General features: G+C 50.6%; 10 protein-coding genes across 10 annotated transcripts; 4 read left to right on the top strand and 6 right to left on the bottom strand.

Moving 5' to 3' along the window:
* Window positions 1–1,256: 1,256 nt before the first annotated feature.
* On the bottom strand, window positions 1,257–1,754 carry EDD37DRAFT_607970 (phosphatase inhibitor-domain-containing protein; the record flags this gene model as incomplete). Its single annotated transcript, XM_062815018.1, has 1 exon — window positions 1,257–1,754. The coding sequence occupies one exon, from the start codon at window positions 1,752–1,754 to the stop codon at window positions 1,257–1,259; it is 498 nt and encodes a 165-aa protein (XP_062672292.1).
* A 1,573-nt stretch (window positions 1,755–3,327) lies between these two features.
* Window positions 3,328–6,676, bottom strand: EDD37DRAFT_562285 (exportin-1; the record flags this gene model as incomplete). Its single annotated transcript, XM_062813907.1, has 3 exons — window positions 3,328–4,119; window positions 4,201–4,430; window positions 4,480–6,676. 3 exons carry the CDS (start codon window positions 6,674–6,676, stop codon window positions 3,328–3,330), a joined length of 3,219 nt encoding a protein of 1,072 aa, XP_062672293.1.
* Window positions 6,677–7,215: 539 nt separating this feature from the next.
* On the bottom strand, window positions 7,216–8,500 carry EDD37DRAFT_627161 (uncharacterized protein). The gene has a single exon (XM_062816352.1). It carries the CDS (start codon window positions 8,131–8,133, stop codon window positions 7,342–7,344), a length of 792 nt encoding a protein of 263 aa, XP_062672294.1. The 5' UTR covers window positions 8,134–8,500; the 3' UTR covers window positions 7,216–7,341.
* A 712-nt stretch (window positions 8,501–9,212) lies between these two features.
* On the top strand, window positions 9,213–11,133 carry EDD37DRAFT_345840 (centromere protein Chl4/mis15/CENP-N). Its single transcript, XM_062811716.1, has one exon. The coding sequence runs from the start codon at window positions 9,550–9,552 to the stop codon at window positions 10,849–10,851; it is 1,302 nt and encodes a 433-aa protein (XP_062672295.1). The 5' UTR covers window positions 9,213–9,549; the 3' UTR covers window positions 10,852–11,133.
* A 1,527-nt stretch (window positions 11,134–12,660) lies between these two features.
* EDD37DRAFT_345047 (uncharacterized protein) lies at window positions 12,661–15,071 on the top strand. Its single transcript, XM_062811714.1, has 2 exons — window positions 12,661–12,885; window positions 12,935–15,071. Exons 1-2 carry the CDS (start codon window positions 12,836–12,838, stop codon window positions 14,919–14,921), a joined length of 2,037 nt encoding a protein of 678 aa, XP_062672296.1. The 5' UTR covers window positions 12,661–12,835; the 3' UTR covers window positions 14,922–15,071.
* Window positions 15,072–15,419: 348 nt separating this feature from the next.
* Window positions 15,420–16,160, bottom strand: EDD37DRAFT_648839 (uncharacterized protein; the record flags this gene model as incomplete). Its single annotated transcript, XM_062818069.1, has 1 exon — window positions 15,420–16,160. The coding sequence occupies one exon, from the start codon at window positions 16,158–16,160 to the stop codon at window positions 15,420–15,422; it is 741 nt and encodes a 246-aa protein (XP_062672297.1).
* Window positions 16,161–16,928: 768 nt separating this feature from the next.
* EDD37DRAFT_627164 (ABC transporter ATP-binding protein ARB1) lies at window positions 16,929–19,555 on the top strand. The gene is made up of 3 exons (XM_062816353.1): window positions 16,929–17,785; window positions 17,837–18,978; window positions 19,031–19,555. The coding sequence occupies exons 1-3, from the start codon at window positions 17,153–17,155 to the stop codon at window positions 19,155–19,157; spliced, it is 1,902 nt and encodes a 633-aa protein (XP_062672298.1). The 5' UTR covers window positions 16,929–17,152; the 3' UTR covers window positions 19,158–19,555.
* On the top strand, window positions 19,556–20,575 carry EDD37DRAFT_627167 (RmlC-like cupin domain-containing protein). The gene has a single exon (XM_062816354.1). It carries the CDS (start codon window positions 19,946–19,948, stop codon window positions 20,378–20,380), a length of 435 nt encoding a protein of 144 aa, XP_062672299.1. The 5' UTR covers window positions 19,556–19,945; the 3' UTR covers window positions 20,381–20,575.
* EDD37DRAFT_627168 (Oxoglutarate and iron-dependent oxygenase degradation C-term-domain-containing protein) lies at window positions 20,576–22,762 on the bottom strand. The gene has a single exon (XM_062816355.1). The coding sequence runs from the start codon at window positions 22,691–22,693 to the stop codon at window positions 20,612–20,614; it is 2,082 nt and encodes a 693-aa protein (XP_062672300.1). The 5' UTR covers window positions 22,694–22,762; the 3' UTR covers window positions 20,576–20,611.
* Window positions 22,763–22,855: 93 nt separating this feature from the next.
* On the bottom strand, window positions 22,856–25,039 carry EDD37DRAFT_627169 (uncharacterized protein). Its single transcript, XM_062816356.1, has one exon. The coding sequence runs from the start codon at window positions 24,622–24,624 to the stop codon at window positions 23,152–23,154; it is 1,473 nt and encodes a 490-aa protein (XP_062672301.1). The 5' UTR covers window positions 24,625–25,039; the 3' UTR covers window positions 22,856–23,151.
* Window positions 25,040–25,425: the final 386 nt, after the last annotated feature.

Consider the following 25,425-nt stretch of genomic DNA (forward strand, 5'->3'; position numbering starts at 1 on the left):
GGTAGTTGGTTATGAGGCCCCCAGTTCCACTGACCCAAAACTACCGAGTCTCCAGCAAAACGGTTTTGCAGTCTATTGGCGCACATTTTCCGAGAGCAAGTGTAGCCTAGAAAAGTCAGTCAGTACTGCAGCCTATCTTGTAGGCGAGGATGGTCTGGCAGGCTACTCAACTTGGTTCATTGAGGGGTACGAGTAACTTAGTGCCATAAAAGTAAACGTAAACGTACCTTGACCCTGCAGCTGCTCATACATTCCGCATAGCAAGCAGATTTACAACATGTTCAAGAAGTGCGTGTTCCCGCATCCCCAGCGACGAGTCTTTCATGTAGAGGAGAACCAGCCACAGGTATTGCGTGGCAGAGATCCGTACCAGAAGGATTGTGATCCCTGCACCTCGTTCGTTTCAGAATTACTTCGTCACGCCTGTTCTTCGAGCATGTTCGTCACCGGCAAAAAAGATTCACCTTTGCGCGGATAGGCAGCATGCATGAAGAATCCTGCAGATCTTCTTCGTGCCGTTTCATTCTTGTGTCAAGTCGCACAGCACTTTCCTTGTGAAGAACGAACCCATTGTCCACCACTGCTCCTCTCTACATCTCCAGAAGACCATGATGCTATTTCCGGTGAGAGTCGCGATGGGTCACTATGGTATTGTTAAGCTCCCACGCTGCTGATTTTGGTATAAGGGTCTGAACCCTGCTGTTTGCCATCAGTGATCTTGTTCGCATATAAAGACCGACCTCAACCTTACAGAACAGAGGCGATCAACAAATTTGGCTGATTGTAGCACTTTTTTCCAGCATCGCCAGCCGCATCGAGGTTGCTTCACTGCTTAACGGGCACCGTTTCCCCCGCTGCTAGACCTGGCCAGGAAGATCTCCGTATGGTCACAACTCACATCTTTCTTTAGACATGAAACGCCGGCCAGCATCTGTCCCATGACTGACTTATCCCTGCCATCGAGATCAGCGTTGACGAAAAGATCACGCAAACTCTTCTGAGTCAGGGTATGTATGTCATGCGTGAGAGGAACACCTAAAGAATTAGACCCGGGTGAGGAAGGATTGCTTGAACAATGCGTATGATTGAAGTCTGAAGAATCATGTGTGTTCGTAATAATCCGTTGGTAATGCAGTTCAAGTCTGCGGATATGTTTCACTAACGCCATCGCTCGAATGAAGCCAATGCAATCAGTGTACTCCGTACGCGTGACAACTCACGACGGATGAGAATATGTGGTGATTGCAGTCAAACCCTCATCTCTTCACAGTCTGCTGCTTCCCCGGGTATTTCGGCATCTTCTCATACGCATTTGGACTGGGCCTCCTCTTGCCCTTGCCCTTCCCATTACCACAATCATCCGAGTGCTTATGTCCATGTGGATGATGCGTCCTGCCTCTTCGATTCCCACCCACCATCCTCGCACCGCCGTCATCGGGACTATCACTGACATCACTGTCTGAACTCGAACTGTTGTCTTCGCTCGAACTCTCGCCGAATTCTCTGGGCTTGTGGTATATGCAGCACACTTTGCTCGATTTTCGTCCCAGTCCTTCATTGTCAACAACATCCTCAGCCCACGTGATTCTCCGCCGATGTCCGGGCCTCGTTGATGAACTGCCTGAGGCATCGTGGGCGCCGCGAAGTCGTAGGACCAACGATTCCGGTGATATTGATCGATCTGAGGAAGAGTCGGGTGGTGTGATTGTTTGCGTCGCAGAGCCGACGTTGGCGCGACGAGCAGGTGTGGCCATTTGGTGGCGTGCGTATTGTCTCGCACCGACTCCTACGGATGGTCTGGGTGAATTAGTGCGGCTCATGATGTTCGGTGAGGTAGATGCGGTGGTATTTGCGGACGAGGGCATCAGGCGGCGTGTGTGTTTGCGCTTCGATATTGAGTAATGGTAATGGTAACAAAGATGCTGTTCGCTTGGTGTATGACTGTGTCAAGTGACGTGACTCGTTTGGCGAATTGTAGCTAGTTGTCGTTTGTTTCGATTCAAACAAGAGAAAAGAACGGCGGGTTGATGGTGATAATGATGACTGAAGAATATATTCGCCGTTTTAGAGCAGAGCACAAACCCAAATTGGATCAGCAGGCCGAAGTTTGATTAAACGTGTGTTGTTGGAACAAACAAATTACCAGCAGCACAGACACTCGGCGGGAGAGTGAGATGAGATAAATTGCGTACTGCGTGAGGTGTGGATGGAAAGATGGAAGAATGCGGGATGATGTGAGTATGGCGTGTGATGCAGGCGGGATGCAGGGACCAGCAAGGCGGGATTAAATTTCAGGACCACGAGACAGCGACAATCGCAATTCCCAGGTCCCCGCCCCCAAGACGCCCCAGCCAAAGTGCCAGAGACCGCCCGAACTCACTGGAAGAAGCTTGTCAGACGCCTGCGCTCCAGGGCTTCTGAATAGGCGAAAAGGCCGCAACGAAGAGCCCAAGACTTGTCAGACCACGCACACCAGACTGTTCACCGCCAAAGTAATCCGTACTCGTGTCCCTCTCCACCGCGTCGTCCTTTGTTGATTGTCCACCATAACCTTGGAATACAACACCCTCGGCGTTGATCTATTATACACGCCCCTCCCTGTCACTGTGCCGCGTTGCCTGTAGTACACCTAGCTAAAGCACGTCAAGAGCACACAATCCAATCATCCAGCATTTCACTGAAATGTACCTACATGTACGGCAGACAAAGCTATCACTCAGACTCGTAATTTACGTCCGTGCTCTACTCACATGAGCAGTCCCAATGCGGAATCAACAACCTTCACACACCGCTATTTCTACGACAGATGAGGAGGTCCAGAATCTAGATCGATCCTGATTCTTGTTTCAGCGTCAGCCGCATTAACAGAAGTTCAGGGTCCCAATGCAATCGAATCTTGATAGAAGGTTTGCTTGATTGATTCGTTTCTAGAATCTCTAAAGACACTGACTGAGAAGTGTATCTGTATGTCGGACGTCTTTCTTCCTTTGGCACCAGCCCGAGCCATCGCCATGGCAAGACAGTGCCCAAGAAGAGAGTCTCTGAATGAAATACTCTGCCCAAAGGTCCATGCTTTTTGGTATCTCAACATAAACTGGAACGAAACACGTCGCATGGCATAATTCCGATCGTGTTCGCACTGTAGGTAATCACCACATCCACTCCAATCGTCTTACAACGGTACTTTCAGCACTTGTAAAACAACCACCCATCCCCAAGCTCGTCCTCGGATGGTTGTTCCATCGCGTAATGTTCCACCGAAGGTGCGACAGGCTCCGGTTCTTGCGTTGCGTGAACAGCATATTCTGTTCGTAATTCTTCTTCTAGTCACAACTCATCATCCTGGTCCAAATCTGCTGGCTTGATAAGACCGCCAACCTTCAGTGCACGTTCACGCTCGGCCGATGCAAGATCTTGCTTTTCCTGCTCACGCTCCTCAGCGAACAATTCTGCGTTGTCACCAGCAAACTCCTTCAATTGAATCAAAAAGTCGCGCAAGTGAGTCTTGAACTTGGTTGCATCTTCGTTGAGAGTGAATAGGCCATGGACGAAATGTTGGATCTGAACATCTTGAAGATTGGCAAAGGCGTTGTGTAAGAGTGTGGCAGTAAACTCCGTGACGAATTGTTTATTCGACGTGCCAGGAGCTGCTTGGTCAGGCTTGTACAGTGGTTGGCTGATCTTGTTCGCCTCGACCAGCTGGAACATGCGCGCCAACAGCATACACTGTGACTTGAAGCCAGCTTTGTGGTCGGAATCCGTAACAACGTAGAAAACATCTTGCAGGATCGGGACGTAGAACTGCTGAAAGAAGATGGCAGAAGTCTGCGGGTCGGTCTCCGCCATGTTGTTAATCAATTCCAGACACATCGACAGGCCGGTGTTTTCAACTTCTCGGTTGTCGTGTTTGCTTGCCCACATGCAGGAGTCGATAATCAACTTGAACTGTGAACCGTCAAGTTTGAGCAGTGCTGGGAAGCAGAATAGGTTGACTGCCTGAAGCAGCTTGAAGAACTCGACTCGGAATTCGGGGTATTCGTGGAAATCCTTGTTGATCATCTCAAGGGTACACTCGAAGATTGAGTCCATAATTGGGGCGATCTTGTCCTCCATCAGGTTCTGTGACATGTTAGCGAATGTTCCTTTCAGGGCTTCCACATCTCTGACCAGATGCCGAGATCTACGGGGGGTCCAGCGTACATGTAGTTTGTGAACAATCGTGGTTGTCACACTGAGAACTTCGGCGTCTCGAGCATCAGGCACGTTGCGTTGGTAATCAAGCAGAATAGCATCGAGCAACGGCGGCACCATAGTGTCATTGACCATTTGCAAGTCATCAGCCTTCTGCACATAGATGTCGACGAGTTTGAGGATTTCTTTCTTGATTGTACGCAGACCTCGGACCTTAGGAGTCTTTGTCGCAACATTACCTGAATGCTCAATTAGGATCAGCCGGGAATTAACAAAGACTAAACTTACCTCCAGCAGCGACAGAGTCCGAGATCAGTTGACTCGACGCTCGATACATGTTGAGCATGTCGTGATAGATGCGGCCAATTTGTGAATAGAAGTAGGTTCCGATCGATGAGCATGCAGCGACGTTGGTTTTCATGATATTTCCAATGACCTTGATGGTTTCGCCGTCTTGAAGAATGGTCGAATCACGGTTGGCTTGCGCAATGATGTTGTCCCATGCCTGGTTAGGAAGAGACATGAGATTGTCAATCAAACGATCCTGTACACTCTTCTGACCCTGTGCGGAAATCATATAACCGCAAGCCTCGTAGAAAGTGTGTATCTGCTGAGGAGTGAGATCGCAAGTGATCTTCTGCATGTTACGCACAATCTCATCGATGAACGGTTCAGTCTCACCAGGCTGCAGAGCCACGAAATGGCGCTTGCACTTGTTGGCAATCTTGATGAATGTATCGCAGGCCATGTCTTGGACACCCTCGTGTGTCTCGTGCATGAATTCGAAGAGCTTGTTGACGACAGTCTTCAAAAACTTCCAGTGGGCCTTCAGGAAGCGAGGGTACTGTCCAACAATGTACATGATGTTACTGGCCACCACAGCCTTGTTATCTTTGCCCCGCTTCATCTCGGTCAGACCAAGGAGGTCCTTGATGACGGTCACCAGGAATCGCTTTTCGGTTTCTTCGTTCATAGCACCAGATATTGAGCCGATCGCCCAGCAGAGAGTATTGCAGTTGTTCCAGGACCACTCAGTGCCATCTACTTGTCGCGCGAGTTTCTCCGACATGATATTTTCCGTGTCAACCACATCAAGATGTGTAAGGTAAACTAAACATTCGCGGGTAGTCTTGTAGAGTTGAATGGTGTCGCTCTCCTTGACGAACTCTCGAACAATCTCTCCTTCGTCGTTCTCTACGATGAGCACTTCCTCAGGACGTACCATCTTTTCGACCATCACCTGTCGCAGACTTGACAAAACCTGAGAGTACTTGTGTTTCCGCAACGGGTAATTGGCGAGAGTGCTAGGGTGAGGTGCGCCGCCGTTAGCCAAACCACTCACACCCATGCTGACAAGTGGATTGAGTTCCGTGATGGGTAATTGCTGCATTTCTTCATAGAGCTCTTGCACCAACTTGTTCCAGTATTCCAGACAAATTTTGAAGATTTCCCGGTCATCGATCAAACTAATCTTGATAAGGTAGAAGTGACCATGTAACAGGTAGTCGGTGTTTGGCAGTCTTTCGATTGTTTGCAGGTGCGCTGAGAAGTAGTTGCAGAGGAATATGGCGAGATTGAGGATGTATTCTTGTTCCGAAGGCTTAGCTTTGGCATATGCCTCTCGGAAATCGGTCTCTAGAGAAATGGTCTTTGCAACGACGGTGAGAGTCTCGGTGAACATCTGAACCAGCTTGTCGTCGTAATTGGACTGTGGACCTAGTTGCAAGCCACCAATCTCAGTCAAGCACTTGAGGGTGATGTTACGGAACTGGTCGACCTCGAGGAAGCGAGTCACTAGCGTATCAATGAGCTTTGTCTCGAAGATAAATCCAAGTGGGATCCAGTTCAAGAAGCGCAGGAGCGTCTCGAGGGTGGCTTTGACCAAGCTAATCGAGGTGGCCGTGGTGAGAACCTCGTTACACAGCTGGAAGATCGAGGAAAATTCCGCACACATAGTGGTCTTGAGATTCTTCGCTTTGGTGGAAGTCATTTGATCTTGCGAAAAGTCAAAGACTTCTTCAGACAGTAGCCGCAGAATGGTCATGTTGTTCTCGCATACGGACAATCCACTGTGGCATGCAGAAATGATTTCGTTGATGAAGGTGGGCCAGTTGTGTGGCCATTCTTGCTTCAGGATGGTGACCAAAGTCAGATCCAACTTGTTGAGGAAAAGTTTGTTGGCTTTGAGGGATTCTTCAGTCTCCGAGGCCGCCAGAATCTGATTGACGACGAAGTTTCGAATCCCCAGGCACTGCTCACGGGGCAGGACCTTCCATCTTGTATTGACAACATCATCCAGCACCTGAAGACCCAAGTATTTTGTTGCTTCGTACGTAGATTCTTGTAGAACCTTGTCCACCATCAACCAGGCATCTGGGTTGGATTTGAACTCGTTGAGCTTCTGTTGAGCTTGTTTCTGTTGTTCACCCTTGCCTTGTTGAAAAGCCCGCACGGTGGCATCAAGTTCTTCTACGGAGACCGACATGACTGCGAATCTAAGAGAAGGAAAAGCGCTCAATGAGCGTTCGGATGCACGGGTTGTGTACCAGTTGGCAGCGGGGTTCTTCGGGTTTCGGTCAGGCTTGACGAATTCTGTTGGTTCGTTATCGGAGGTGTAAGAGGAGGGTGAGGATGAATCTGTGGTGGTTGCGCTTGCGCTGAAGAGCTGTGAAAAAATTGAAAAGGAAAAGCGATGAAAGGCACAAGGGGGAGGATGAAAGAGATGGGCTGGGCTGTGCTGTCGAGAGGCGTGAGAGCGCAAAAGAACTGGTTCGGTGGGTGTAAAAACGAACAGCCAGCACGCGTGATGTGAGGCAACAAGCGAAAGCGGGCGCGATAGAGTGCAAGTGGTTGAATCCGGCATAGGCAAGTTTCTGCCACCGCCGCAGTTCTGCATTACTAATGACAGCATGATCAGGCTGCAATTCTACCAATGATATTTGCCAGCCTTGCCATTCATTCACTCTGATAGAATCGAAGACAATCTATCCAACTTGTTTATTAAGAGGCTCAAAAAGAACAGTGTTAAGAAAAAAGAGTACTAGTTTCATTGTCTGCTGGTGTGGTTTATCTGGTATCATAGGGAATATGTACCAACAGAGATATGTTCTAAAGAAATGAATTCAAATTAACTTTCACTTTGGTTGATATTCATTGAGTTCCCACGCCGGTAGTGTGCTTGGTCTCTTTTAGATCGCGCTCTTCGCTTTCTTTGTGATATTGTCGGTAGGCGGCTGCCATTTCTTCCTTGGATTGAAGGCCGTTCTTCTCCGTGATAAGCTCTTTGAGCCATTTGTTCTCCATCTCCAACTGGTTCAATCTGGCCTCGAGTTTCGCGTTTCTGTCTTGAACATCCTTGACAGTATTCTCCAAAGCTTGCTCCCGCTGCTTCTTCTTGATCCGGAAACGTGCACTAGCGGCCGTGTTTCTGCGTCTCTTATCCTCTTCGGCAACCATGCGAGACTTCTCCTCGCCGTTCAGGTTGGAATCGACTGACTCGCCCTTTCTGCGGGACACTTGGCCAACAGTAGCTGATGGCGCAGCAGTGGAAGAACCGAGGTTTTCGACATTGCTGAAGCCTTGCGCTGGCGCAGGCTGAATGGGGGTATTGTAGGTAGCATAGTATTGAGTAGACTCGGCGACGGATGTTTCGACAGGTGGAGGCGGGTAATTGTGGACAGCATCAGAGCTTGGGAGGATGTCTTCGTACTTTGTGGCGGGGTTATTCTTGTTCTCGTTCATTTCGAAGCGGAAGGAACCGTCTTCTGCTAGAGGAGGAATATCGAAGTGAGTGAAGTCGGTGTTGGTGAACATAGCCAGGTCCTGGTTCAACTCGAATTCCTCTGGCGAGAAATTGTCTTGCTCGTATGGCGACGCCAGAGTATTGAGGTTATTCAGGTACTCTGAGAAGTTCGGCCCAGTTCGGCCGCGGTAAGATGACATGATATGTGATGCACCGCGTCGATATTACTGCGCCAATTTGACCTGAAGGTATGGGAAGGGGAGGAGGGTTCGATGTTGGGAGAGGTTCAATGGAGAGTGCGCGGGTGAGTCGAGTAGAGCTTGTGGTGACAAAGGGCGCTTTATGACAAATCGGGTGAGGGAGTTGTGAGTCGCAACACCATCGGATGTGGTGACTGCGCTCAAGTGTTGATAATCGACAGCAACACAAGAGGCGAGTATGCTCAAGTGTCACAAGATACCAAGGGAGTAACCACCGCCTAGGGTGGAAGAAGGTGATAGGAAGGGAAGAAGGGGAGGATGGAAAAAGTCTGCGCGGGTGGGAAAGGCGCGAGGACTCCCGATGGTGGTGGGCGGGAAAGGTGCGAAGCGGGGCCCAAGAGGGTTGTTGGTATGAGTGGGATGGGGGGTGACTTCGAATGCAGGTGCGTAAACTCGCTGCCAAGAGTCCAAGCGGCAGCAGGTGGAAGGGCAAAAGTGTCTCTCCTAGGCTTAGTCGGCCCTCCGGCTCCGATATCGTTGGCCGGAGAAGACTCAAGAAGAGTAATACAATGGTCTAAGCTCCAAACTAATACAGACGGCTTCACAACTGAAGCCTATGCCGAGATGATGCCGTCTGTTATTATTAATATACAATACGCCACATGGACGATGGTTGACATTCCCTGTGTCTGTCACCTTGATGGATATGGATTGTTCACGATATTCGGGTATCCATTCTAGAGATAACTACCTATGAACCAAATCATACTCGTATCAGTTTGGGTATGAAATGATGACGAGGAGAGTCACCGATGATCTCATGGTCTCAGAGATCATAGAACTCTCCAATGGATGTTGACGTTGTGTGCGTACAGATCAAAGAGAAGCCTTCCTGACCCTGCCGCAGGGGTCTTGGTAAAGGGTGGGCGAGCCAACGGGCGATGGGCGCTCATCACCGCTGCACCAAAGATAGGTCATGATACGCTCATCGTTTGCATGTGCAGCCTCGTTGGTGATCAGCCGCTCATAGATCCTTTTCAGGCTTGAGTGGTCTGCCCTTTCCCCTCCTTCTATGCGGCACGATCTGCAGCACATGGGTCGCTTGCACCGATAACGAAACCAAGATCAAGCATAGGCTGAATGCCTTGTGGTGTTTACGAATAGCTTGACCTGGTGCATCGTAGTGTGGGGTTTCGCGCTGCGGCATGCTTGTTGAAGTGTGAGCACGCCATTTGAGTGCTTGCGTATCAACCCCTCCTTGACGATGAGAGCAGTCACGTGATAGTCTCATGACTCGATGTTATAGGCAAAGCGGTCCCGCGACTGACTCATGTTATTGACATTTCCAAAACAAGCATAATTGTGCTTGACAACAACATGCCTGCGCCATTCTAATGAACCGAACCATACATCCTCATGGCGCCTGTACTCGCCAAGTCGCTCAATAGGCTGTCGCGCGATACCCTCATTGATCTCGCACTCGACTGGCTCCAACATGACCGTTGTGCAACACCATACTTGACCAGTAATCGCAGGCTGTTTGAAGCCGATGAGGAAGACTACCTCCATACGCCGGCTGAAAGTATAGAAGCATTGCGCCGAACATACAAATCGTTGCAGAAAGACAGCAGGCTCGGCACAAAACGAGATGTCATCGATCGCATCGTTGACGGCGACTGGCGGAGAGGGCTATCCTTGCATCAACATGCCATGATCGATTTTGCCTATCTGGAACAAAACGAAGCGGCATTGAGATGGTCTGCTTTGCGGCTGGTACCTCTAGACTCAGCTGAGGAGATGTCCGATGACTCTGATAGTCAACCGCCAAAGAAGAAATGCTGGATCAGCCGCAACGAGCACACTCCAAGATATCCTCAAATTTCAGCTCAATCCTTTCTTTCGGCCCTGAAAAAGGAAATCTCCCCGATGGTCAAAGCCCATTATCATCTCCACAGAATGTCCTCATACCAGAATCTCGACATCGTCCGAGTGTACATCACACCCAGCTCTACCTTCCGCGCTCGCCGGACTACCATACCGCGAAATGTCAGACATGCCGTCGAAGCGGGAAGAGTCATGTATATCGCCTTCCCAGGCAGCTGTCCATACGTATACATTTCGCTGTGTGGCGCTTCGGTTTCCAGCGGACGGGCCAAAGGAGCAAGAGACTCGAAAGGAAGAGTAATGGCAAAAGTGGACATGGCCGCGATGAAGAAGATTGTTCTGGAGGCAATCCCAAAGGCCTTTTCACGGCCACAAGAGAGATGGGCACTAGAGTCCACGAAGCTCAATGCACGATCACTAAAGAGCATTTGCGAATTGCGAGGAAACCAAAAGCCTGGTTCAGCCGGTGGAGCATACAGCTCTTTTTCCGAACCATCTAGAGATATTGACGGCAATTCAATCGACTTGCAACAAGAGCCCGATCAGCGTGCAAGTCTGCTCGAGGTTGAGAAGCGCTTCGGCACCATGACAGGACAGCATCATGCGGCACTCGATCGAGTCCATATCAAACTCGAGAAAGATATACAACGTGACAAAGACAACTCTCCGGACGTCTTGGGAGAGGAAGCCGCCACCATCAGTTTGACGTTCACTGGAAACGATGTCTTTCAAGGTCTGAAAAAGCTTGCCGAGTTGGGTTCGGAATATGTCGATTTGAGCAGGATGCCCGCAATGCTGACGGGTGAATTGGGTGTCAGCAGCATCGTTATATAGGACGGTTAGGGGCCTTGAATTGGCGATTGGATGATATGACTTACGACTGCCACGAGTACGACTTTTCTTGGAGGCTGTAACCTGCTTGTTGCACTGCGGAGGTTTTGTTGCTTCTTGGACTTAGGCAGCACGAACTGTCCTTGGATAAAACCTTTTATGAAGACATGGCCATGATTGGAATTCTCACTATTTTATCTTGTGAAGACAAGTGCACGAACAATCATTAAATTCGTTCCAAAAGGACATTACCACCAGCCGACGTCATCGAGGCTTCCTCCAAACCAAACTCCTCTATCATCAGTCCACCCATGGAGTTCAACCTCCACCATGTATAGGTAAGTATGTAGAGTTACAATTAGGTAACTCCAATGCTGGCTTGCATTTCCGGTAGGCTCCGCTAATGTCCATCCATGTCCCCCTTCATCATTAGGGCCGACAAGAGATCATATTCTTCACGCCTGGGTTCTGCACTCCTTGAACTGCCAACTTCGTCCTACTGGCGAAATTCAGAAGGATGAAGCTGTGCACATAATGGCGTGGCTGGTGTCGACGGAGGCTGTACGGGATCCCAGACGCCCGAGGCTCTCACAATGCACGCTCAGTCTTAGACATTTCATGCCAGTCTGAGTGGCTTGTACCACGACCAGCATAATCCTACTTTTCTTCGATCCTTGACCACCAGAGGGCAGAGGCCGCCCCCGCCTTCCACGATATTCTTCTGAGCCCGGAGTCGAATTTGGGCTGCATTTGGTTGTGGCAAGCATTGAACACAAGGCAGACGATGTAGTTCTGCTCTGGAAAAGGACCAATGACGTCCAAGAACACGAATAACGATGTATCACGATACACGGGTTCATGCTGAATGGTTACCGTAGTGGTAAGTCTCGGGTTCTCACGCTAACGTACTCGTACATCCACCAGGGTAAGTGGCTTGCACGTTGCCCACCGCTACCTTCCGACTGTACTTCTCCCATCAGTCACCTTTCACCGCATGTTGCGTTGCCGTGCATGGTTATCCAAGCCCTCCAAGAACCTTTTGAACAAGAAGATCAGTTGTACCAATGCAAGGATTACAAATTACAAGGGTCGAACACCAAGAGACTGAGTGACGATTGCTGGCAAGAAGTACTTGTTGCTGCTGCTTCGCCCATCTCAATGCTCGACGATAAGGTCTGGCTCATCAGGTCTTCGACACTAGAGCGTTGGCCGTTACTCCAAGGAGCTACTTGAAAGACAACGGCTTTGATGCGAAGGATTGTTGTGCTTCTGGTACCAGCCTGTGTCACCATCACCGGCCTTTTCATAGCCGCATGGATTCTCGTGGAAGCTTTTTTGTCCATGTTTTCGTGACGCAGCAGCTCGCTTCGTCCACTGATCCACCGCTGGCCCCGCCTTCTCGCAGATTGTGTTGACCTCTCCAGAACCCTGCCGTCGGTACTTCGGAAGTGGCTGCCATGTAATTGTCCTCACAACTGGGAGTGCTGGGACATGATTGAGCAGCTTTGGAGACATTTACCTGGAGGTCGCAGCTGCAGTACGACGAGAGAAAATGCGCCGAACACAACAAAGTCGTTGTATCGACTCCAAAATTGGATCCAAGCATTGCCACTTGAATATTGCCATTCGACGGCATTTACAGGAATCCATGCTGGTGTACCTTGCTTCCGGATCTGAACCACAGGATATTGGTTGTTTTGCCAACTGCATATGCAACTAATTATCCCAGCCTTGGATTGTTCCTGGCATGACGAACACAGAACACAGAATAGATCGGAGTCGAAAACAAAGCAACACCATTTCAGGCACACCATCTGTTCCTGCTTGACTGTTGCGCAAATAATGATACCGCTTGATGTCTATAAAGATGAAGCACTTTCCCGCGCAAACAGTCCTCTTTACCTCACCTCGACAGGAGTTCATCTGTCTTCCATTCGCTTGGCAAACCTCAACAAGATAAAGGAGTCAAGGTTACCACTCTTCCACAATGTATAGCAAATTGGTGCACACGGCCTTGGTTGCGAGCTCTGTCTATAGGTGAGCTATTCATGTCTGCTCCATGTTTTTGATTGCTAATTCGGTATAGCGTCTTTGCTGCTGGCAATCCGTTGCTGCCTCGTCAGGACGCTTCTAGTTGGAGTGACTGGATCTCCAGCTCTACCACTACAAGTTCCTCGGGCGAGTCTACACCAGTCACTGGAATCACGGACGGTTGTACCGGATCCCCTTCCACCGTCACGACCACGAGCGTGGTTACTACGACTGTGGGAGGGAGCGGCTCGACAGGGCCCACCACGACGGTCACCTCTTGTTCCGCAACCGTTGGCCCCGTCAATGGTGGAACTTCATGCTCTCCTGCTGGAACCGTGACGGTTACTTCATGGGGCAGCGGCACTGGTGGCGGCAGCACTGGCAGCGGCTGTCCTTCCGGTGGTGTTCCGACCACCATAGTTTCTACGATTACGGTGCCGTCCCAGTGTCCATCAAATACTGGAGTTGTCGGAGGTTCATCGTGTCCACCAAGTGCATCGCCGAGCACAATCACCGCCACCACGACCTTGACCGTCCCTTCATGCTCCTCTGGAGGTTCAGCAACGAGTCCTGCTTCGCCAAATACCGTTACCGTGACTGTTCCCGGTTCGCCATCGTCCTGTCCTACTTCTCCAAGCACCGTCACTGTGACTGTTCCAGGTTCGCCATCATCGTGTCCTTCAACAAGCATTGAAGTCCAGCCAAATTCTGGATGTCCGTCAGCTACCGTCACTAGCATTACCACGAGTGTTGTGACTACACCGGGTGGTACTCAGACGATCACCATCGGCGGTTCCGCTACAACATCCACAGTCACCATCCCAGGTTCCGTTACAACATCCACAGTCACCATCGGTGGTGCCGTTTCAACAGCCACAGTCACCATCCCAGGCTCCGCTACAACATCCACAGTCACCATCCCAGGTTCAGCTACAACATCGACAGTCACTTCAACTGTTCCGGCAGGTACGACCACTGTAACTTCCACCCTGCCAGCTGGAACCACGACAGTAACACTACCTGGCATTACGTCTACTGTTCCTGGCGGCACTACTACTGTTACGTCGACCCTCCCGGCTAGCATGACCACAGTTACTTCAACTCTGCCAGCTGGCACAACCACGGTGACGCTAACCGGCGTGACATCGACTGTCCCGGCTGGCACCACCACAGTCACGTCAACCAGTCCAGCAGGAACGACTACTATAACCTCAACCTTGCCCGCCGGCACTAAAACTGTGACCGTACCTGGAGTGACATCGACAGTACCTCTAGGGACCACCACTATCACGTCGACACTTCCGGTTGGAACCACTACAGTGACGCTACCTGGCCAGACGTCTGTCGCTACCTCAACTGTGCCCGGAGGAACCACCACTATCACGTCCACCCTACCAGCCGGCACTACTACTGTGACACTGCCTGGCGTGACTTCAACTGTCCCTGCAGGAACAACCACCGTGACGCTTCCTGGCGGAACGTCTGTAATCACCTCAACAGTTCCAGCTGGCACAACTACTGTCACACTTCCTGGCGGAACCTCTATCACTACGGCTACGGTGCCAGCAGGTACAACCACAATCACATCGACGCTTCCAGCTGGCACTACCACCGTCACTCTGCCTGGTGGGACATCTGTGATCACGTCAACCATTCCAGCTGGAACGACTACAGTCACCCTACCTGGTGGAACGACTACAAAGACCGCACCATGTGGCACACAAACCATGACGGAAACATCCGTATCCAGTTTAGTCGGACCGGGTCAGACTGTCACTGTTCCAGGACCTACTATCACTTCTTTCGTAATCTCTTCATCGCCTGGTGGCACATCAACCATTGTCTCGACGGAGACCTTGCCAGCGACCACGGTCACCGTTTCCGGAGGGACATCTATCGTTACTAGTACGGTGGTGGAGACTGGCTCCTGCACACAAACCCAAACCGTTTGGGACGACTGGACCAGCAGCTCTGTGGCCTCTCCTACCTCCACGGCCACTTCCGCGGGATCCTGGAGACGAGGAGGTTGGAGACGAGCATGAGCACGCTGAGGGAGTCACGAGTCCCGAGGGTTTCTCTTATGTCAAAAGTGCAGAAAAACAAAAGGAAGCAATGAGTACCAACTGTCGTCCCTCCTTCATGTCATGTCAGTTGAACAAAACATCTTAGCATATCTATATGAGGTCTTAATGATACAATGAAAATGACTTTACAACATCTATTCTGCATTGATACACTGGTGATGAACCTGAGGAGGGACTCTATCCCAACGAGTAGACGCGGTCGCGATGCAGCTGAAGCAGGACATGTTCAAGACAGTGAGAGTGCCTACGATGGAGGTGGAGGTGGACAGTGTAGTATCTAGTGTATCGCATTCGTTTCATTGATGGCGCGTGCCATCGACACCGTCGGTGTCATTCTGCATTGCTATGGTACTCCTACAGGCCAGGCATCGAGATACTCCATTCCATTACTGCCAATAAACTCCAACAACTCCAACGTGTTCACAGCCCTCGTTCCAATTGACGCTCTCTCCTTATTCAAGGACGACGAGCCTGCGCCTGCGCCACACGACGGTCCAGCTCAGCGATGATGTTTGGGTCATAGCGTGGAGGGATGCCATGATAGGGGTTTGTGTCTGTGCTCGTATGAGCTGAGCCCTGTCTCGCTCTGGTGGTGCGTGTACGGCCATCTGGACCGGTGATATTGTCGTAGGAGGGGCGAGGATCGTTCGGGTATGGGTTTGTAGCTGTGCTCAAGCGAGCCTCGCTCTGTCTGCTTCTTGTGTAGCCCATCTGAGTGCTAGGAGCGGTGGTTTCTCTCTGGAATGGGCGAGGATCGTTGGCATATGGGTTTGTGTCTGTTCTGACGTGACCTTCGGTGCGTCTGGTGTTGATCAAGCCTGTGAAAGTGCTAGGACCCATGGTTGAGCTGCGAAAGGGGTGAGGCTCGTGAGGATAGGGGTTTGTAGCCGTGCTGAGGTTCCGAAAGTGCGGTTGAGCCATCTGATCAGGCATCGGACGCGCGAGAGTCGCAGGGCGAGGAGGTTGTGTTCTTGTAATATGATAGGTAGATCCAGGGACGAACACAGGCGCGTTTGGATTGACGTCGCTACTGGCACGGCTGTCTGGACGAGGGGAGGAGGAGGGAGGCATAGCTGCGGTGTTTGTATTGAGTCGAGCATTCATGGTGGAGAAGCTGAATGGTCGTCTTCCATGCTCGGTGGTTTGAAGCATTGTTCCAAGAGATGGAAGTCGGTAATGAGAAGACGAGTAGTCCATGGTGATTCAATACAGGCAGTCGGATAGAGACGGTTAGGAGGGGGTGACAGCGGTTGTGATAGGGGCAGGAAGAGCGAGGCAGTCATCGTTGGGGCGGTGAAGGGAAACTGAAAGAATGCACAACAAGCAAGGTGGTGTGAATGGAGAGGTGAGGCAGTATAAAGAGACAGTGAATGGCGAAGACACCCACGATCGCCTCATGGACATTCACTTGTGGTGGACCGATCAAGACGAGGCGCATGCCGCTTCTGTCGCTGATCTGAACAAGCGATGGCGCTGGAGTGCTTCATAAGGTGACCGCCTGTGGTAATGGTGATAACACCGAAAGGCTTCAGTACGACCAACGGTCATGATAGTCTCGTTGTAGCCAGAGGACTTCATTGTAGCGAACACCCTCGAGAGTCCCGGTTGTAAGGCTCCCTCCTATGGTGCAAGTTGACCTACCTCGGTGTTTTGGGAGGCCTCCCAGCTCTCTTGTCACACGTAGCATGACTCTGTTCTGGTCGAAACCGCGATTGCACTGTCCTGAAGATGGTCATTGGCAGCAGCGTCAGCATAAGATGTCATCGTGATACCATGAATTATGGGAAAGAGGACTTCCGTGAGCTCAACACATATGTGCTGTTATCTTATGAATAGGGGGCTTCAGCCTTCTATCGATTATTGAATTAAACTAATCCAATTGAAGCTTAGCCCCCGAAAATTCCGTTGGAGGCGAATTGACCCCGCCGCCTTTACGTAGCGCATGTTCAAGAACTTATTACTTCGCAGTTGCAGATTTTATTGCGGGAATCTGCTTTGCCTGTTTTTCAACACCAACATTTCTTTTTGGCTTGAAGACTGCGTCGCATCTTCTGCTAATTCCTCCTCCGTTCGAATTGCAGCCGACTCTTAGCTGGGTATTTGTGCTGCAACAATCGATACACTCATCCCTTCCTGAGACCTTTTTCTGACCTCACCTATTCAACCAAAAAGTCCACTCATCCATAATCATGGCTCCTGTTTCTGCCTCCAAGGCGGCCCGCATGGCCAAAAAGGCCGAGAAAGAAGGCGCTAAGAAGACCGCTGCCTCCAAGTTGTCGTCTAAGAATGCCTCCACGAACGGCTCGAAAGCCTCATCAGTCAATGGCGACGACGGCCCGCCCATGCTTGACGAAGATGAAGAAGACACCCCCGCTACCACCGCCGATAAGATGGACAAAGTCAAGCAATTGACCGAACAGATGGACAAACACGGTATTTCCGATCGAGTCACCACTGGTGTTCTCGCCTCCCTGGAAGCCAGCCGGGACGTCAAAATCACTTCAGCCTCGCTCACTTTCCACGGCAAGGTTTTGATCCAAGATTCAACACTCGAGATCAACTACGGTCGACGATATGGTCTGCTCGGTGAAAATGGCTGCGGCAAGTCGACATTGCTGAAGTCCATTGATAGGCGAGAATATCCTTTCCCTGAACATGTCGATATCTACCTCTTGAATGAAGGCGCCCCTCTCACTGATCAAGGCGCTCTTGAATGGGTCGTGAAAGAGGCGGAGAAAGAAGTTCAGCGACTGGACGATTTGGCTGAGGAGATCCTCGAGAGAGATGGTCCTGAAAGTCCTCAGCTCATGGAAATCTATGAGGTAAGTCCGCCATGCTTGATATAAACAAGATTTGCATGTTAAATATTGCAGCGTTCTGAATCTATGGACCCCAATACTTTCGAGACTCGCGCTTCCCTCATCCTTACTGGGCTGGGTTTCAACAAAAAGACCATCCACAAGAAGACGAGAGATATGTCCGGTGGTTGGAGGATGCGTGTGGCCCTTGGACGAGCACTGTTCGTCAAGCCTTCGCTACTTTTGCTCGATGACCCGACAGCCCATCTCGACCTTGAAGCTTGTGTGTGGCTGGAAGAATACCTCAAGAAGTGGGACAGAACCCTCATCTTGGTTTCTCACTCGATGGATTTCTTGAACGGTGTCTGCACCAACATGATCGACATGCGAGCAAAACAACTCATGTATTATGGTGGTAACTACGACTCGTACAGCAAGACTCGATCCGAAAACGAAACCAATCAGCAGAAGGCCTATGTCAAACAACAGGACGAAATCACACATATCAAGAAGTTCATTGCCTCTGCAGGTACCTACGCCAACTTGGTCCGACAAGCCAAGTCAAGACAGAAGATTTTGGATAAGATGGAAGCCGATGGATTCATTCAACCGGTGGCTCAAGATCGTGTCTTCACATTCAGGTTCGCCGACGTGGAGAAGTTGCCACCTCCAGTCCTGTCGTTTGATGATGTCACATTCGGCTACTCTGGAAAGCCAGAGGACAATCTCTACGAACATCTCGATCTCGGTGTGGACATGGACAGCAGAACAGCACTAGTGGGACCCAACGGTGTCGGCAAGTCCACATTGCTTCGAATCATGACAGGGAAGCTCTCTCCTACCAGTGGTTCAGTCAGCAGACACACCCATTTGAAACTTGGTCTTTATTCTCAGCATTCGGCTGAGCAGCTTGACTTGACCAAGTCAGCACTCGACTTCGTTCGAGACAAGTACTCCAGCATCTCACAAGACTACCAATACTGGAGACAACAGCTTGGTCGGTATGGCTTGACTGGGGAGGGTCAGACTGCCTTGATGGGTACACTGTCAGAAGGTCAACGATCTCGTGTCGTCTTTGCTCTTTTGGCGATTGAAAGCCCAAACATGTTGCTCCTGGACGAACCCACCAACGGTCTCGATATCCCCACTATTGATTCTTTGGCCGATGCTATCCACGCCTTTTCTGGTGGTGTGGTAGTTGTTTCTCACGATTTCAGGTATGTATTGACTCTTCCAGTCTGCTTGTGTCTAGGCTAACATGTATCGCAGATTGCTCGACAAGATCGCCAAAGATATTCTGGTGTGCGAGAACAAGACCGTAACCCGATGGGACGGCACTATTGGCGAGTACAAGAACCATCTGCGAAAGAAGATGGTTTCCACTGGCCAGGTGTAAAGAGCTCTTTTTTATTGCACGAAATTGCATTGCGACGCCTCTAGACTGCTGATCAGGAACGAGATTGACGACGATTCTGTTGATTGGCAAAGATAATTCGATGCGGCACTACAGGCGTTCGGGATAGACGGGGTTCTTTTCGACGAGTCGAAGACTGCAGGTGGATGTGTGGTCTTCGCTGATGCCGAACATGCCCGGACAGACGGCCTTTGGTCGTTTCAGTCTCTGACGAACATGTCAGTGTCGGCAGATGGTAGACGGGATGGATGTCACAGCGACATTCATTCCGTTGGTGATAGGTAGAAAAGATACGAGGACGTACTACTTGAAATATTGAACCGACCTTAGTTTCTCCACCACGTTGTATTCGTGTGCTCGCCTGCTGATACCTTGTTCGCATAGCGATATCGACTTGCAGCACCGTTTTTTACGGTCCGTACGTATGAGAAGAGCGTGTACTTGTTCTACACTCTGGAGCGAAGGCCGTTTCTTTCTCCGCATCCGGCGCGTATGCTTGTGTTGACGGCATCAGCATGACGTTTACTTCCCCATTCCATCTGGTAATATCTTTATGAATTTGTTTTGCCTGAAAGACCAGCGGTCCCTCAGTGATATCTAAGTTAATATCTTCTCAACCTTCTTGCACAACTACTCTGGTCGAGCATTTGCCGTGGTGTCGGATAACACATATCAGAATCTATACATCTTGTGGACGAAGACTTGTGGTTCTCCTCCCAACCTGCTCCTGCATAGAAGGCGTGAGGGTATCGGCTTTTTGAATATCAAAAATGTCCCAGACTCAAGATGACAAAAAGTCTCCTCGGACAGTACACTTCACGAAAGCCGTGGACGTCAAGACCGGCAAAGATGGCCAAACTGAAGGAATGGAACGACAAGCAGCAATAGTCGGTAAATCTCCCAGTATTTGCGGAACTTTGATGCGCGCCCACCCACATTCATCATCGGCGGTACACCACCACGGCGACCAAGATACGATTGTGTATGCGGTGAGTGGGCATGGAGCAGTCGTCACGTCGAGTAATGATAAAGATGGGGATGAGAGACAGGTTCTCGCGCCGGGAGATTGGGCTTTGATCCCGGCGTACAGGGAACACCAGGAGGTCAATGAGGGCGAGGAGGAGGTTGTTTGGGTCATTGTACGGGCTCCTGGCGGCACTCCTGAGGTTGTGAATCTTCAGGGGTGGGGAGAGAGTAGGAAATGAGTCTCTCACGGTCGCGCGTTAAGATTCAAGCTGTATTGACCAGACATGTCCTGACCAGTCCACACCATGCGTGACCAGGGCGATGCAGTTGGGTACAGTGACAGTGAGGCTCGAATTTAAAGGGGCTGGCAAGTGGAACGAACTGCTGGGACAGACCTGGCGAAGCAGGATAAGAAGAGGTTTGACAAGGGAATCAGCTTCATGTTCAGGAGTCATCAATCATTTCAATCTTCATCCGTCATCTTCTTCGTCCTCATCATCATCATCATCTATCCCTTCATCGTCCTCCTCTTCATCTTCGTCTTCATCATCAAAGTCAACATTAAGTCCTTCTCCATTCTCTCCATCATCCCAAGCATCTTCTCCAACCTCGACTTCCCCTTTGATATCCCACCGATCCCCGTCCGCCGCTTGACTTACATACTTGACGAACCTTAACGTCCCCTTGTCCCTCAACACAATACTAAACCGGTTCCAAGAGGCCGGATTGGTAAACAAGATCCCATCATCGTCATCAGTCTCGCCCATAGAAGACTTGTACACCGCCGGATCAGTCTTCTTTCCAACATTGGGCAACGACTTTGAATGCACCGAGACATTGTCATCGTCGTCGCCCGCCATGTAGACTTCTTCACCCCCGTATTCGATCTCCGTAGACGTCGAGACCTGTACTTTCTCCGGCTCAACTGCTTTCTGCTTACCCTTTCCTTTGCTTCTATCAGTATGGCCGTTCTGGCCATTTAGAGCCTTTTTGGCCTTTTTCGCTTTCTGATCTTCCTCCCCATCTTCGTCGGCCCTCTCCCATCCCTCGGTGGGCGTGATGGAAATGGTAAATTCGATTTGCGGCTGTTCGCCCTGGAACGGATTCGCCAATGCATAGTCCTTTCCGCGCCGGAATCTCCTGGCAATCGCATTCTGGCGGATGAGACTCTTGGTTTTGAGACCCGTCACCAAAGCCAACCACTTCTTAAACGCGTGAGAATGGAGCAAGTCAGTCAGAACACGAGAGATGGGCGTCTTATCGCGGTGCAGTGCCTCAGCGCCCTGCAAATACGCGTAGCGATGTTTATGCGGAGGCCGAGCCACACCCCAGTGAGACGGATGTGACGATTTCGACGATTTCGGCTCGGACTCTTCATTTTCCACAGCGCTGATATACTCCTTGAGCTCATTGGCGAAGGTTGGGTTGAAAAATTGCTCCAACTGAAGCATGGATAAGTCTGCGAAGGATGATGAAAAATCCTCAATCATATCCGGCGTGAGGTAGTGCGGCGTCATGTAATGCAGCAGGAACGTCAGGTCTTGCTCCGTCAGCAGGTCATCGTCCGTGTCGTCCTTGTCGCCGGGGTCCACTTCCTCGTGGTCTGCATGGCTGTCCATGACTTTCCGTGGCTCATCGAAGTGGCGGTATATCAATTGTGGTTCGTCGAATTCATTGTCTGCGCTCTTGAGTTGTGCGAGAGTGGACCTATGCACCTGCTTTTGCTCGATGCCTTCTTCGAACCCATCCTCTCCTTCTTGCGGGATGTGGTACCATCCACTGATGGCCATGCGAATCCGTCCACCATCCGCCTCTGGATCAGATCCATGATACACTTCCTCGACATCATGGTAACTCTCGCCTGGTCGTACCGCGAAGAAACTCAACTGTCCGAACGATGGAGGGATGTTCAAGCTGTGCTCCGCAAGCGGGACCTGGATGTTCTCACCCGCCTTGTTCTGCTTGGTCTCGGTTGGGTACAGCCTCAATCCACCGCCCCATTCTGGTTGCCAGGGATGGTCGGGATCCGTCAGGTATAGAATATAACTGACTCGTCTGCTCCCAATGACATCGTCGTGGCACAGAAGGTAACTGCCTGGCGTATACACATTGACAGCCATGTCCGTCTTCTTCCCTGACACTTTGCCTGCACCCGTGACTGTGGAGACCCATTCTCGAAAGTCGGAGCTGTACAACGCATCTCGCAAATGTACAAGACTGGGCAGGTGTTTGAGGGACTCGGCGTCGAGGTTAGACAGGTTCGCAAGGTCGCCCGACTGGTGGATTCGGTAGATGTCCGTTTCTTTCTGGGTGAAGTGAATGTGGGCTATGATCTCGCTGCGAACGGAGCGGAGAAGGGATTCTTGGATCAGGGAGGGTACAACCGCATGAGGGTAGGGTCCTGAACCTGCATAACTCTTGCGGAACGATTGAAGAGTGTCTTTGCCGAAGAGATCAGGTCGGAAGGCTGATCTCAAGGCTTCAGGGCCATCGATGGCCGTGTTGCGCCTTTTGGAAGGAGAGTCTCCGTTTCCGACTCCTTTGCGCTTCATATTGGTGGTCGCGGATTGTCAATTGAGGGTAAAATACTGACTGTTTACCATTGAGGGTATGAAATAAAAATATAGCGCAGGCAATGCGGAGAAAAATTTCTTGTGCTGCGGAGATGAGTTTGAAGATCAGTCGACGATATGTTATCACGCCACAGATGGATCTGCATTTCAACATGCCTCAATGTAGGTGCTCACCGACACAACAAGCATATCATCATTCTCGACGTGCTATAGACTTATCTGCAACAGCTGCCCCGTTCATCACATCTCATAAAACGATCGTCGCTCATAAGCATAAACATATCATCCCAGCTCCAGGCGCCTTGCTAAACACACCATCTTTTAAATTGCCCCCTCGCTATCGCTGAAATGGTTGATGTCGTCAGAAGTGTGCAATGATGAAAAGATTGTCGTCAAGTAAATGTAGTCTCAATGATTCATAACACACACACATAATGTCATGTCGCCTTTTTCTCTTTTCCCTTTCCGAGAAGACTGAAAGACTTGGACAGCTTCGTGCGTGGACTCGACACACCACTCTCAGATGCATGTCTAGGACTACCAACCGGGGACTTCTTCATTTCCCGTGGTGTATCATCGTCTCTCAATCGCAAAGCAAGCCTTGATCGAGAATTGTCGATTTGTTTCTCCTGACTTGGCTTTTGGGGACCTGCTGGCAACGGTGTTGCTGGTGAACGTCCACCTGCGTCCCTGTTTCGGAGTGGCAAGTCCGACCTGGGTGCTCCCCCTTTGTCATTATCCTCGTCGTCAGAGATAAGCAGTCCTCGTGCCTCGCCACCAATGAATCCCGAAGCCACAGATTTGCGTGTGCTCTTCAAGGCAGTAGGTGGCCCGAGAACACCAGGCCCAGACGATGTTAGAGTGACTTTGTCCCGTCCCGAGATATCGGCAGTCTGCTGGGAGTACAGATCGAGAGAGTCCCATCCAGACGGTGCCAAGGGAGACTTGTCTTGTGGTGTGGCTGAAGGGGAGGTCGAACGCGCTGGTACAGTATCGATGCCTGGCGACAGTCGTGATTTGGGGGAAGGCGGCTCATCAATGGGCGCAAGACCAGCCAGGCGCGGAATTTCAGGTGAGGGACCCGGAAAGCTCGCTTCAGACGTATTGCTGGCTGCTTGAGAATGAAGAGAAGCAGCACGGTGGGGCGGACGATCTGTCCTTTGCTGTGAAGCCAGGTCGCCAGACGAGTTGACCGAGTGAGCATAGAAATGAGGGCGTGCCGAATTGCTGTAAGATCCACTCGACCTTCCACGACTTCCAAAAGATCCTGTGGTCGAGCTGGAATTTCGGCTGTTGAGCTGTCCACGCCCGCGGTTTTGGTACATTGAGTAGTCGGAGAAACCGAGTGTATCTTGCTTGGAAGCCTGTCCCTTGTCTCTTGCTTTCTTCTCCTTCTCTATCTTCTTGACGCTCTCCGGTATCCCGTCCCATTTTGTGTTTACCTTGGGAACGTACTCGGGCATTTTCTCCAGTCTCACGTTTGGAACCTTGGTGGGATTGGTCGAGCCATGCTGGGCTTTCATCTGTGCAGCGACCTGGTTCAAAGCCACTTGTGTAGGTTCTTTGACCTGGAAGAGTGAACCGAATATTGAAGATCGTTTCCTCTGCTGTGGCTGCGGTGATGTTGGTTGTTCTTCTTGTTCTTGTTGAGTTTGAACGGCATTTTGAGCCGCCTCCCGCAATTGTTTGATCGTGAGTCGAGGTTTTCCTTGTCCCTCGGCAGCATCTTCTTTTACGTCTGGTTCCTTCCCTTTGCCTTTGTGGTTGTCTGATACCGGGTCGTCGTTCAGGTTCGAGATATCGCGCAGTGGTCCTGGGTCCTTTTCAGGACTGGCATTTCGATAGGTCAAATTGGGTACACGTCCAGCCTGAGCACTCGGCGGCTGTACGTTTGTAGCATTCGGTGGCATCTCTGGCAACGGGAGGACTGGATTCAGAGACTCGAAAGCGTGTCGTCAGGGAGACATTGCAAGGTAAGGGAACTGCCAACGAGGTGGGAATGGATTGTCGCAACCCAATGGAGACTGTGCGACTGGGAAAGTAATTGCGACCGAAGGTTGGCCTTCTGACACTTCGTGGCAAATGCCTTCGCTTAGGGACAATGACGAGAACTGGGGTTTCTCCCTCGCTTATTTACGCGAGGCGGGGATCGTGACTGGGATGATGTACTTGTACGTGATACTTTGGTACTTTTGATATGGAAGAGACATGTCAAATGGAATACACCAGCAAAAGCAACTTGATCTGCAGTCAAAAATGAAAAACAGAGAAACTGGAATGGAGGTATTTATTTGGAAGGTCACAGAACGTTGAACAACAAGGGAAAAAAGGGTTCACACGGCATTTGTGGCGTTTGGATCTTCGATCGAAGGGTTTTTGACAGGTACGTGGAGCGGCTCCTTCCGTCAAGTTGAGATTTTGGAGGCTGAGTAAAGTCAAGTATTCCCTGACAGAAAGCCGTTTTGCCAGGAATTTCGTATCACAAGAGTCAAGACATCAGCCAGCAAGGAGAAGAGATGCGGATGGCAGACGAATGAACGTCTGTCTCCTTGAAGCTGTCGGGAAGAAACCGAGTCGTCTGTTTGCCATGTTCCAGGATCATACTTTTCACGTAAAAGTATCCCCGTCACAACGTGCATCAAAACGTGCTTCGATCAGGGATCTCACTCTTGCGGCCTCGTGTTTCTCCACACTGGCCTTGAACTCTCTTG

This window comes from Exophiala viscosa, assembly GCF_022695815.1.
Source record: "Exophiala viscosa unplaced genomic scaffold EDD37scaffold_3, whole genome shotgun sequence".
Lineage (NCBI taxonomy): Eukaryota > Fungi > Ascomycota > Eurotiomycetes > Chaetothyriales > Herpotrichiellaceae > Exophiala > Exophiala viscosa.